This window comes from Desmodus rotundus, chromosome 13 (assembly GCF_022682495.2).
Source record: "Desmodus rotundus isolate HL8 chromosome 13, HLdesRot8A.1, whole genome shotgun sequence".
Classification (NCBI taxonomy): Eukaryota; Metazoa; Chordata; class Mammalia; order Chiroptera; family Phyllostomidae; genus Desmodus; species Desmodus rotundus.
Genome location: NC_071399.1, coordinates 31,561,532 through 31,575,807, shown reverse-complemented (window position 1 = coordinate 31,575,807; position 14,276 = coordinate 31,561,532). Strand labels below are relative to the sequence as shown.

General features: G+C 38.8%; 1 protein-coding gene across 1 annotated transcript in view; it reads left to right on the top strand.

Moving 5' to 3' along the window:
* The window catches only part of MYO16 (myosin XVI), a 518,514-nt gene that overhangs the window by 452,391 nt on the left and 51,847 nt on the right, over nucleotides 1–14,276 (top strand). The window contains exon 33 of the mRNA XM_053916793.1: nucleotides 5,918–6,076. Within this exon, the coding sequence (XP_053772768.1) occupies nucleotides 5,918–6,076 (159 nt within the window). The remainder of the gene's footprint in view (nucleotides 1–5,917; nucleotides 6,077–14,276) is intronic.

The following is a 14,276-nucleotide window of genomic DNA, read 5'->3' as shown; positions in this document are numbered from 1 at the left end:
ACCTAGGTTTTGGGTTTGATCCTGGGTTGGAGCAGGTATGGTGTACGGGAGGCAACCAATGGATGTTTCTCTTTCACACTGACATTTCCCTCTAGCTCTCTCTCTCTTCTTTCTTCCCTCTCTCCTTCCCTCCCCACCTCTTTCCTCCTTCCTTTCTCTCTAAAATAGAAAAAAATGTCCTTGGGTAAGGATAAAAAAATAGTCTTTTTCATGTTATGCCTTACTCAAAGTACTTGCTGGAGCCCACTTGTATGGTACCACATAAGCTCCCACTTCCCAGGGCAGAGTTGGGACAGAGCCAGCTTCCTCTCTCTCCTGAGCACACTCAGTTCTGACTCCCTTGCTGTATGGGTTTGTTTTCTTTTTGCTTCTTTTTCCCTCCTCCTCCCCACATTCTGTCCGTGCTTCCAAATCCAGTGTTTTTACCTCCTTCCCACACCCCAAAGGCTCACCTGGCTGTTACATACCCTCTGCACCACGGATTTCTGGGACATTTTGTACAGCTTTCATTTCAGTTCCTGGTCTTCTGCTGCCTTAGCATTTGCATGGCAAGGACCATGAATGCAATCACTTTTTTTTTTACCCAGAAGCCTGAGAAAAGGCACTCACTAGAATGCACCCTGGTTGCCCCTCCCATACATGTTAACCTATTATGTGTCAAAGGCTTTCACACACACACACACACAAGCAACAGACATTAACTCAGCTGAGTAGGACAAGAATCCTTCAATGATCATTCCAAATTAATCATTCCTAAATCCCCAAGACAGAGGTGCAGTTTTCATTGTGTCTTTTCTTCTTGAGATCATGGTGCCAATATTCCAGAAGGAGATTACAGGAAACAAACAATGGAAATTTAATATGTCACACAGTGAGAAGGACTATGTGGAAAAACTAAAGCAGAGAGTAGGAACAGAAGTTGACCTGGGGCAGGGAGAGATGTGCTGTTTTCTAGAAAGTGATTTGGGAGGCCCTTCTGCTCAGGGGAGATTTGGGCAGAAACTTCAGGCTTCCTTGGGGAGAGAAAGAAGCTGAGTGAGCGATGCAGGGGTGGCATGTTGCAAGGGTGGTATATGGGAACAAGGACTCAGGTTATGGAGGGTCTCTCAGCTTCAGAAGACCTTTGGATCCTAATTCAAAGAAAATAAGAAACCAGTGGAGAGACTTTCCCAGTGGGGAAATGGTGTCATCTGACTGAGGTTTTATAACAGGCTTTCTCATCCTCTGCACTATTGACATCCTGGGCAGGATATTTCTTCTTTGTGGGGGGCTGTTCTGTACATTGTAGGATGTTTTGTAGCATCCCCCTTGTCTACCCACTAGGTGCCAGTAGCATCTCCTTCCCCCAGTGTGACAACCAAAAGCATCTCCAGACATTGCCAAATGTTGCTCAGGGGTGGGAGGGTATGGGGAGTGTGGGGTGGCAATATCACCTCCTATAGAAAACCACAGTTTCACCCACCCAGCATGATATTTTAGTTATATAAAAACTAAAACAGGACAACTCATTTTTTGTATAGTTATATAAAAACTATATAACTATTTTGTTAGTTATATAAAAACTAACACAGGACACAAGACAACACATTTTTTTGTATTTACATTTAGAGATTTGCTAGAACCCTCTCATTAGATTAAGATTCGACTTAAATGTGCCTTGTTTGCATACTCGTAATTAATAAGCATATCCTAATGTAAGGCCAAGACTTCTTCTTCTTCTTCTCTTTTTTTTTTTTAGTCAGATCCCAGTGTGATTCATTTCTCCCATACCTGTAAACACAGCACCAGGCAGCCAGGCAGGGTCACAGAGAAATCCTACTTATAGGTTAAAAGAAACCACAATGGGTATTTGGATCAGCCAGTGCTATAACGCACTCAACCAAAGGATGTCACTGAACTACACAAACCACTGATTTCACAAGATACAGAGATAGAAGGATGACTCAGGCATACCTTAAATCATTATGCAGGATATTACAGTTCTCACTTCTCTTCTTGTTTACTTAGATTCCTTAAGAATCTCAAATATTTCCTCTTGGAGTGACTGACTTTGCTTCACCCTCAAAACTCTGATGGCCACTGCTTGTGGGCATGAGTAAACTTGACGACTTTGCTTGCTCCATATTATTCCTTTGAAAATTCACCACAAACACGTGGTTTGTATATGTACTTTTATAACTAAGGCTTCTTCAGACTCACTGACAATGTCTTCTTGATTTGTCATTGTCGTAATGTCTTCAGTGCTTAAGTGCAGGGTAATGGGTATACTTTTGACAAGGAACATTGCAACCATCATGCACTACCCTGACACTTTACCAAAAAAATCAAATTATTGAGAATTTCTGTAATTGACCCTCACTGTTGCTGAATCAAAATATTAACAAGCTTGGGCACAGATGCTTTTATGTGTTTGGATCTAACTTGGAGTAACAGTGTTTATTAGCAAAGGTGGACACAGAATTTACTATACTAAGAATGCCCCAGTCAATATTAATGAATAAGGATAATCCCAAAGTGAGGACACCTACATTGATTTTGCAACTCTATTTCAGTGGATAAAGTACAATTTTTCAACCTACAGCTCCTGGTTCATTACCACTGAGGCATGGGTTGTGAAGCCACAGAAAAGAAGCTGCCTCATCCTTTTATACCAGCAAATGAAATGAGGAGGGAAGACTTCACATAAGGGGCCAAGCAGAGGAATGAGTGTAGGTGAATGGTAGAGTCCTGTGGGCCTTAGTCTGAATCCATTTGCAACAACTAATTGTGAAATGTCTTCACGTAGATTAACCTCCCCAACCCTCAGTGACCTCATCTTGAAAATAGGCTTGATAGTGACAACTCTTCAGAATTGTTAGGAAAATAAGAGCTAAGTCAAGTATCACATCTAGCAGGGGTGGTAATTATTGTACAAGCAGTGTGAATAATAATCATTAGGTTGGCCATTAATTTTTGTCTTACGTTAAGAAAGACTGATTCCCTTATTCCAATCCAGAGCCATTCTCAAGTAGACATACTCTTTTTAATATAAAAATAGGAAGAAAATCTTAGTAGATAATGTAAAGGTCACAGCCTATTGTGACAAATTTGAAGACATTTTTGGCTACAATTTCACTTACTGATCAGAAAGATGAATTTTTTTTAACTTTAGTAACAAAAATGGAGGTTTTGACTATGATTTAAATGTATCAATTGTTAATGAGACAGAACTCAGCTGTGAGGAAAGCTAGCATCAAATATTCGTACCAAGACACAATGTCTCAGAGGATTGAGTCTTGTACTACCAGGTACAAGAGTACTGTCCCCATTTGCCCAGAGAGGTTCTTCCTGCTTCACACCCTTTTGTCATAACCTCCCATTGCACTGAGAACAAAAGCTAAACGTCTGCCTGAGATGGCCTCCCCAGCCCTGGGTGATGTGCTTATCCTATTTCTAGCATGCCCTTTGCTTCCAGGTGACCAACTCAATAAGACCCCACTACCTGGTTCTGTGAAAAAGGTGAGATCTTTCCTGCTTGGGGTCTTCACACATGTGGGAGGTTGTCTGTTCACACAGATGCTTCTTTCCCTCCTTTTACTATGAGCCTAACTGCAACCTCCTAGACATGTTTTCCTTAGCCATGCTTCCTGAAAAATGTTGGCTGCCCACCCCCACTTTCCATTAAGTTTTGTACCCAGCCACTTTTAATTATCTACTTGTTTATTTGCTTCTTTGTCAGTTGTCAAACTGGGCAGTAAGCTTCAAGCTGCCTGTCTGTGATATTCATTATTGTATCTCCAGCACCTGGAGGGTGTCAGGCACTTAGTAGGCACTCAATAATAAACAACTGAATTATAGAATTTAAAAAAACAGTTTAAAGACAAATAGAAGTTGATGCATGTCTGTGTCTTATGTCTTGAGACAGCTTTAAAACAAAACCTGATTTACTAACTTTCCAAAAACAAAACAAAAAAAAAAGTGGTGGGGGGAAGATAGAGTTGACCAAATTGAATAGATATTCTTTCAGTTACAGCCTGTTTGGTAATTGCTCATTGTCAAGAGCTAAGATCACACTACCTCATAGTCATCACTGTTCTTATGTACGTTGACTTGATCAAAGCCTTTTGTTTGTTTTATAAGTGCAAGGAGTCAGGAGCTACAATGGCTCACTTGGATCACTGAAATATAAACTCTTCTGCTCAATTTTCAAAGCACTGTTCATTTTGCCTTCATTCTAACTGTATAGCATTCTCTACTTTAAACCTTAGCATACCTTCCTGTTTGGGCAGACTGGGCCTCTCTTTGTGCTGCACATCACTTACTTGTAAATGAGTGGTCACTGCACTGTGGGTGATCTGAATATGATGTTCTCTGGTGGGTTGGAAGAAGCAGGGTGGTTAGTGGTGAGCACATTCTAGACAGAGGGAATGCATAGACCAAAGACTGAAATATGAGTCAATATGGAGCAACTGGGAAAATGTCCATGGCCTATAGTGTTACTTAAATGTCTCAAGGGAAAGAGGAGACAATGTCCAGGAGGAAGAGTTATAAAGGATAGTGTCAAGCCCAGCATTGGGAGCCAAACTCTAGAGAGCTGCCTGGCCGGCCTCTTTCCTTCCTTTCTTCTTTCCTCCATGCCCACCCCCCCCTGCCCCCGCATCTTCCCTCTTCCTTTCTTAGAATTTAAACAGCAGTTCATTGAAATGACACAAAATGACATAGTCTAATTTGTCTTTTAGTGAAAAATAAAAACTGAATGATGATCAGAATATACAGATTAAAATTCTATTCTACCTCTTTCTGACTACATGACCCTGGGTGACCTTAATTCCCCTTTGAGGAATATGGAAATAACCTCTCTATCTATTGAAGTCCAGGTTATGGGGATCATGGCAGATAAACTGTTCTTCCCCTTGTAAAGTGCAAGAAGCAAATTATGCCTATTATCCCTTTTGAATAATTTGTTAGCCTAAAACTTCCGACAGGCCCAACTAAAGATAGCTAGAATTTACTGTGTACCAACAGACAAGAGCAGAAATAGCATGCATATCTTTGATATTGAACAAAAATCTCCCAGTAAGTTGGGGCTTTTCTGAGGTTCCTGGAGAAGCAAGAGCCAATCCCATGTATTCCTGGCCAGTCTGAGAAAGGGAGCCTAACTTGATTAAGGAGAGACCCAGTGTGACACCATGATGACAATTGTGCTTGATTTGCACACTCTCACTTGTCAATCCTGCCTAAGGATAATACTGTTATTATGTAAAAATCTACCTCAGCTAGACGTTGTTCCAAGCCTTAGTATATGTTGTATTTTACTTTATTATTAATCCATAATTTAAAAAATCCTTATTTGGCTCTTCAGCCTAATTTGGACAATGATTTCTGTGTTGGCACATCTCACTGCACTCCATTTGCAACACACAGTAAACATTTAGGTAACTTTGTTAGGGTATAGAATGCAGAGGTAAGGGTCTGAAGGTTAGTATTCCTTAATGGTAAATAACACATTTTATAATAATGTGTAAAATATGTTTCTTATTTTATTCCCAAACTTTAAGATTATTTCAGCTCCACTTAGTTTAGTAATGCAGAAAACTTCTCAAACATAATTATTGCCATACTATTAGGAAATAGGCAATGCTATAATGACAAGTTATTTGACCTATGACATCAAAATTTCTGTGTAGGTATGTTTGAAAATAAGAACTTATCAAATTTATTTTCACTACTTAGTTTAACAATGCTTGTTGAATATTTTATAGGCCATATGTTTAACAATTGAATATTGTGTAGGACAAATTTGATTAAGTATTGTTACTAAGTTATTTTTAAATGTAATTAATGTTTGATTTGATAAGTTGTATTCCTTTCAACATTTTACTCAACTTAGTGTATTGTAGCAAAAAAAGAATAATTTTTTTTCTAAAATTTATTTTAGGTTTTGAAACTAACATGAACCTAACTAGCCGAGATGACTCCGGTACATCTGAGATTGCTTCAGAGGCTCAAGACAGAAATGCGAATAGCCATGGCGTTCAATTATCTAATCCACTCTCCAGTGCTGTCACTACTGAAAATGGAAATTCCGTCTCAAATGGTAAGCACTGTTCAAACTCAGAAGTAAATACATAAGTTTTAAGTTGTATCAACTTCTTAGGGAGAATGCATTTAAAACATAAAAATGAAGTAGGCTGAAAAACTGGAAAGTCAAATATGAACTATGAAGCTTCACTGTAGGGTAGGTTAAATTAAAGAATTTAAAAAATTGTATTCAGTATTAGATGACTTTTCAGAGATATTTATGGAGTATTTGGTCTATGAGAACTGGTATAAAATGAGACTTGAGCAGGAGGAGATGGGTGCTAATCTTTTTCTTCTCATACCTAAATAATGTGAAGGAAAATAATATCAAGGGCATGATAAACGCCAAACTGGTTTTCAATATAATATTTAATTCAATTGTATCAATATATCATTTAGAAATTGGCTTGACATGTAATTGGCTGGAAATGTATATCCAAAATTATCTAATAGTACCTTAAACAAGTAACTTATTTTTCTCATACATAAAAGAAGCCCAGGGCTTCTAGCAATGGCTGGTGCAAAGATGTAGAACAATCCCTTTCTGAGAAAATCCCAAAAGAGCTGAACAAAACTTTTTTATTTGTTTTATCTGATTCAAAGTACTAGATGATACTGAGACAGTGAAAAGACAGCGATGCTGGGAAGGGACTGAAAAGATAGGTATGTAATGCAATGGAGGCCAGGCAAAGAACCCCATGTATTCTAGGATTTTCCCCAAGGATGTTCAGGCACTCACTGAGGGCAGAGAAGGCTAGTCTGTACCTCTGACTGTCTCCTAGGATTATGGGGACAGACTAGGTCCAGGACTTGCCAATGTCATGGGGTGGGGCCTTGAAGTATCATCCTAAAAGCCATATATGAATCAGAATCAGGAACCACAGCTCAGCTGTGAATCATCTCAATCCAACTTTAGGGACTGATATGACACACAGGTACCTGGGAGAAAAATAAACAAACAAAAAGATATGTGTGTGTGTGTGTGTGTGTGTGTGTATATATATAAATGTATACATATATAAGTATATCCCAATTATAGCTTCCTACACTTCAATTCAATACACAGTCAAAAAGAAGCAGGGACAAAACAAGCTGAAAAATTATAAGCAGAAATAGCAGGCAATTGCAGTATATCCATGTGTGCTCAAAAGATCAAAGTTCAAAAGCACATGCTTTAGAATTAGTATGTTTACTATGCCCAAGGAGATAAAAGATTGAGAATCTCAGCAGAAATGGGAAACTGTAAAATTGTGTCAAGTGGAAATTCTGAAATTAAAAAATACTGTCATAAAATTAAGTACATTGAAGGATAAGTTTAAAGTTAATTAGACACAGTAATTTAAAAGTAAAAACCTGGGGAAGTGAAAGATAAATCAGAAAATATCCAGAATGAGACACAAAGAAGCAAAAGAGAAGAATGGAAATTCCAGAAAATGGCTTAGAGGCATACAGGATACAGTCAGGGAGAAGGATCATTGGAATCCTAGAGAAAGAAAAGAAGTTACAAGGGCAAGAGAAAAGATTTGGAGGGAAATGTTAGAGAATTTCCGACGCTGATAAAGCATTAAGAAACTGATTTGAACTGGCAATTTCCTATAAAGTTCAACATACACTTTTTTTTTTAAATATATTTATTGATATGCTATTACAGTTGTCCCATTCCCCCCCCACTTCACTCCATCCTGCCCACCCCCCTCCCTCCCACATTCCCCCCCCCCATAGTTCATGTCCAGGGGTCATACTCATAAGTTCTTTGGCTTCTACATTTCCTACACTATTTTTACCCTCCCCTTGTCTATTTTCCACCTATCATCTATGCTACTTATTCTCTATACCTTTACCCCCCTCTCCCCCTCCCACTCCCTTATTGACCACCCTCATGTTCTAGTTGTTTGCCTAGTTTGCTCTCATTTTTGTTTTATGTGTGGTCATTAATAACTGTGAGTTTGCTGTCATTTTTACTGTTCCTATTTTTGATCTTCTTTTTCTTAGGTAACTCCCTTGAACATTTCATATAATAAGGGTTTGGTGATGATGAGCTTCTTTAACTTGACCTTATCTGAGAAGCACTTTATCTTCCCTTCCATTTTAAGTGATAGCTTTGCTGGATACAGTAATCTTGAATGTAGGTCCTTGCGTTTAATCTTGGGTAATGTAATTATGATGTGCCTTGGCGTGTTCCTCCTTGGGTCCAGCTTCTTTGGGACTCCCTGAGCTTCCTGGACTTCCCAGAAGTCTATTTCCTTTGCCAGATTAGGGAAGTTCTCCTGCATTATTTGTTCAAATAAGTTATCAATTTTTTGTTCTTCCTCTTCTCCTTCTGGCACCCCTATAATTCGGATGTTGGAACGTTTCAAGGTGTCCTGGAGGTTCCTACGCCTCTCCTCATTTTTCCAAGTTCCTGTTTCTTCATTCTTTTCTGGTTGGGTGTTTGTTTCTTCCTTCTGGTCCACACCATTGGTTTGAGTCCCAGTTTCCTTCTCATCACTATTGGTTCCCTGTACATTTTCCATTGTTTCTCTTAGCATAGGCTTCATTTTTTCATCTGTTTTTCGAATAGATTCAACCAAGTCTGTGAGCATATTGATAACCAGTGCTTTGAACTGTGCATCCAATAGGTTGGCTATCTCTTCGTCGCTTAGTTGTATTTTTTCTGGAGCTTTGAAGTGTTCTGTCATTTGGGCCATTTTTTTTTTTTTTTGTCTTGGTGCGTCTGTTACTTTAAGGGGCGGAGCCTTAGGTATTCACCGGGGCGGGGTAACGCTGGTCGCTGTCCTGTGATGCTGTACGTGGGGGAGGGGCCGAGAGGGAGCAATGGCGCCCGCCTCACTCTCCTCCGGATTTCAATCTTTCACTCCGATACCCACAATCAAACTGGGCCACTCTAGTGCTGGTTCCCGAGTAAGTGGGCCTGTGCACACTCTAGGCCCCTGTGGGTCTCTCCAACAACCTCTCCTGTGAGGCTGGGAGTCTCTCCTGCTGCCGCCCCAACCCCCAGGGGCGCTTTCAATCAGAGGTTTGAGGCTTTATTTCCCTGAGCTGGAGCCCTGGGTTGGGAGGTCTGCTTCGCTCCTCTCCGTTCGTCCAGTTTATCTGTGGGCGAATGTGGTGCCCACAGATAGAGGGTGCTACCCGCTGGGTTTATGTTCTCCGCCACTCTGAGTCCGGCCCTCTGGGTTTATCTGTGCAAATGTGGGACCGCAGGGTCTGCTAGTGCTCGGACTGCCTGCGCCATTTGTCCCACACTCCACCAGTCTCAGTCCTGCCACAGCCACGCGAGTCCTCTCCACCCCGGTGCCCGTCTCCGCCCCTCCTACCAGTCTGGATGAATGTCCATTTTCTATTTCCTTGGTGTCGGTGCCCCCCGCTGCTCGATTCTCTGTCAGTTCTGGTTGTGCGAGGAGGCGAGGAGGCGCAGTGTGTCCACCTACGCCGCCATCTTGGTTCTCCCAACATACACTTTTCATATGACCCACCAATCCCATTCCTGGATATTTACTCAAGAGAAATGAAAACAAGTCCACACAAACACCTGCATGCAAATGCTTACAGTGCCTTTATTCATAATCACCTAACACTGGAAATAAAGTGTTCTTCACCTGGTGACTGGATTCTATCAGCTGGCTATTGCTGTGTAAAAATACCCCCCCACCCCAAACTCAGAGGCTAAATGCAACAAACTGCTATTATCTTGCAGTCTCTTTGGGTCAGGAATCTGGATATGGCTGAGCTGAGTGCCTTTGGTACAAGGTCTCTTGTGAGGTAGCCATCACCTCTCAGCCAAAACTATAGTCATCTTGATGCTTGATTGATAAATGGTCTATTTACAAGCTCACTTACATGGCTCTTGACAGACCTCAGAAGATCCACTTCCCAGCTCACTCACATGGGCTTCTCCATAAAGGTAGCCTCACAACAAGGCAGCTGGCTTCCCCCAGAGCAAGCAATCCACAAGACAGTCAGAATAAACACCCGTGATGGAAGCCACAGTTTTTATACAGCCTGTTTTGGAAGGAGACATCTAGCACTTCTGCCACATTCTGTTTGTTAAAAGCAAGTTATATATTCAGTCCACTGATGGAAGACAATTACATGAGTGTCAGTGTCTAGAGCTGGGCCCATTAAAGGCCATTCATTATTCAGGCTGACCAGCAGCAAATGGAAAAACTCTGCAACAAAAAACCATAACTATTACACATAGCAAAATGGATGAATCTCAAATGCATTGCACTAAGTGAAAAGACCTAGAATCAGAAGATGATAAGTGTGATTCCATTTATATAACATTTTGGAAAACTCAACACTCTAGGACAGAAAACGTGAGTGTTTGCCAGAGGCTAGGTACAGTGCAGGGGGCAGAGGATGGACTGCTGTCTTAGTCGCTTCAGGCTGCTCTAACAAAACGCCATAGACAGGGTGACTGATAAACATCAGAAATTTATTGCTCCATTTCTGGAGGCTAGAAGTCCAAGAACAGTTTGCCAGCAGGTCAGGTTCACGGGAGGGCCCTCTTCCAGGTTATGGACTGCTGACTGCCCATGTCTATGTCCTCACATGGCAGAAGGGGCCTGGGAGCTCTATGGGGACCCTTTGATAAGGGCACTAATCCCATTCATGAGAGCTCTGCCCTCATGACCTGATGTCCTCCCGAAATCCCCACCTCCACGTACCATCACCTTGGGGATTAAGATTTCAATTTGGGGGTGGGGGATACAAACATTCGGACCACAGTAAACTGTAAAGGGGGCATGCAGTGCTATTGACAAATAGGAATGCATGTGTTCCTATAAATTCATAGGTATGTGCATGTAATAAGGATGAATCTGTCTGGCTGTAAATGTGGCTTTGGTGAAAATATTAAAGAAAATATGCAAAACCTGAGTACAATAAATAAAAAGGAAACTACTCCTAAGCATATCACTGATAAAAGAAAGACTAAGCATGAGTCTTAAAGGCAGCCAGAAACGAAAAAGACAAATTACTTTTAAAAGAACAGCAATTAAAGTACAAAGACAATGAAAGAACATATTTAACATGCCCAAATAAAATAACTGTCAATCTAGAATTTTATAAACAATAGAAAAACTCCTATAAGAATGAAGGGGAATAAGGATATTTGTAGAAAAAAAACTGAAAGAATTAAACATGGGCAGATACAAAATGCTCAGAGATTCAAGGAGGAATAAAGAACAATTTAGTGAGGTCAGGAGAGGGTAAAAGAACAATATTTAATATTATACACTGATAAATCAAGCTAGTAGGTTATAATTTCAAAGGTAACCACTGAAAGAATACTAGTGGGGTATATAATTCCCAAACTAATTTAAAGAGTAAAATAGAATAATAAAGTCAATCAACTTAAAATATGGGGAGGGAGGAAGGCAGTAAAATAGGAATATCTGAAAGATAAGACAAATAGAAAGGTCTTAGATAGTAGATAAAAAAAGCATTTTTGAAAAGAGTTAAATTTAATTGAATCCCATTAAACTTTAAAAGACTCTTATTTTGTGTAAGTTCACATAAAAATAAATTGATTAATATATTTTAAAGCCTAAAATTTCTAAAGAACATGTAAAACATGAGGATACTGAAAGTCTTAATATAAAGAAACAGAAAAGGAAAAGATTTCCCATGCAAATATTTTAAAACAAAAATTCTCATCTATTTGGAAAATAAAATTGACATTTCTGTTACACACACAGGCCCAAAATTTTACTAGTTAAATTAGAACTAGTTACAACTAGGAAAATTTTGTTGACAATAAAATTGTAACAGAATTTGTGGGATGCTGTTAACCTCTTAATCAATGGAAATTTATAGCTTTAAACATATTGTTGCAAAAGAACAAAGACTGAAAATCAGTGTTGAAAATGTCAACAAGTTAGAAACAAAACAACAAATTAAATATGAGGAAAATGGAAGGAAAGTGTAACAAAGATAAGGACCTAAGTTATTCTAATATAAAACAAGCAGCAAAGCTGAAAGCTGGTTCTTTGAATAAATTTATTTGAAACATTAATAAATTGATAAATCTCTTACATGGGCAATAAAGAAGTAAAGAAAGTGGACACAAATAGCCCATACTAGGGATAAAAAGGGGGACCTACCACAGATCTTACAGAAACTGAAAAATAAGAAGAGTACATTATGAACAGATTTCTGCCAAAATCAATTTGTAAACTTAGATGAACAAATATATTTCTTAAAAAAATGCAAGTAATCAAACTGGACAAAACAAATAGGAAAGCTAAATAATAATATGCATATTAAATTAATTTAATTTGTAATTGAATACTTTGCTATAAGAAAAACTGTAGGCCCAAATAACTTTTCTGACTTTTGTGGTAAGTTCTCTCAAAATTCTAAGGTTGAAATAAGTCAAGTGGTACACAAACTGTTCCAGAGACTAGGAATAAAGGAGGATGGGGGCAGGGAACAAATCTCCCAGGTTGTGCAAACAGCCACTTAATTTATGACAAACTTGCCATTGTAGGACACTGAGGGAAGCATAATCAGCTACTATCTGCAAGAAGAAAAAAATGAAATTTGATGCCTACTCCTTGCTATTCACACAAAACAATTCCTGGTAGACTATAGATCTAAACGTCAAATATAAAATAAAATACATAGAAGAAAATGTGGGAAAATATCATTTTTATCTCAGAAAAGAAAGGATTCCTTAAAAACGACACAAAAGAATGCTAACTTAAAGATATATATATATATATATATATATATATATATATATATATGTGTAGGTTCATACTCAGAGTTTACTTAAATTAAAAACAAAAAATATAGCATTGGAAAATTGGACAGGATATGTGAATAAGCACTTAAATAAACACTTTTAATAGGTCAAACCTCACTGGTAATTAGAGAAATGCAAACTAAAACCACACGGTGATACTACTACATACCCTGTACAGTTACAGAACTGACTAGCAAGGATGAGGAGCGAAGGGTGCCACGACAGCAGGACAGTGATTTATTTCTTTTGCAGGAGGAAAGAGCCTATAGTGATTTGGTAAGAGAATAACGGGGGTTTTCTGGGTAGCTAACTACATTCTAGTGTTTGACTTGTATGGTAGTTACAATTCCATAATTTAAAACTATTTGGAGAGAGAGAGAAAATGAGAGAGAAAGGGAGATTTCAGAATGGATGTTGAATATTCAGGACTGTGGCACTTCATGGCCCTTCAGATATTCACCCTTCTGTCTCTTGCTGCCCCCAAGGTCAATGCAGGAATGTAGTTTTTCAGCTGAGCAGATCCAAAGATGTTCATCGCTGATTTACGAAGGAGGAAGGGAAGAATGGAACACAATAAAAAGTAGCCAGGGCAATTAGCCAGTCACACTTTGGGAGCAGTCTGGCAGTGGGTAGTTGGTTGGGGAAGATTTGTTCAAGTTTAGCATTAAGGTCTCTGGAATAATGTAGGAATGTTCTGTTGGTCGGGGGGGAAAAAAAAGATGGTTTTAATCACAGAGAGATAGAGAGGGAGAGAGAGGGAGAGAGAACCGCAAAGGGGTTGCAGATAATAATTATAAGTATTTGGCTCACAAGAAGAAGACTTTTGGTGCAATATGGGGGTGGGGCAGCCATGGCACTGACAAGATACAGAAGGATTTTTAGACCAGTAATAAAGGCATATAGAAAAAGGAACTGCAGTTCCCCAAAATTTATTACCACTAAAAAGAAACACAATTTCAGCAAAGAATGATATAAGCTCACAGGATACCAACGTATGGGCCTTTCTTAATGTTTTTTCTTCATTGACTTTTAGCAGCTTTCCTAAAATATATATTATTATTCAAGTGGCATTTATAATTTTATGCAGGTTATAAAAATTACACATGCTCTATGTGACAGTTTAGAAAATACAGGAAAGAATAAGGAATAAAAACTACCATCAATTCTATTACTCAGAAATACTTTAAATATGTCTAGTATTCCACTGTGTCAAATTTTATTTTTTCATATGAATACATGTACATGTCTACAAAATGTATTTGGTTTTGTTTTTATAAAGTTTGAGTTATATCACACATATAGTTTGAATAATCTGCTTTTTTCCCCTTAAGAATATCATGTAATTTATCTTTATGTCAAAAAATACAAATCTGCATTATTTACAGCTAGCCGTTAATGGTACTTGATGCATAGCATTCCATTATATGGGACTATAATGATTTAAAATAACAAAGCCCTATTTGTT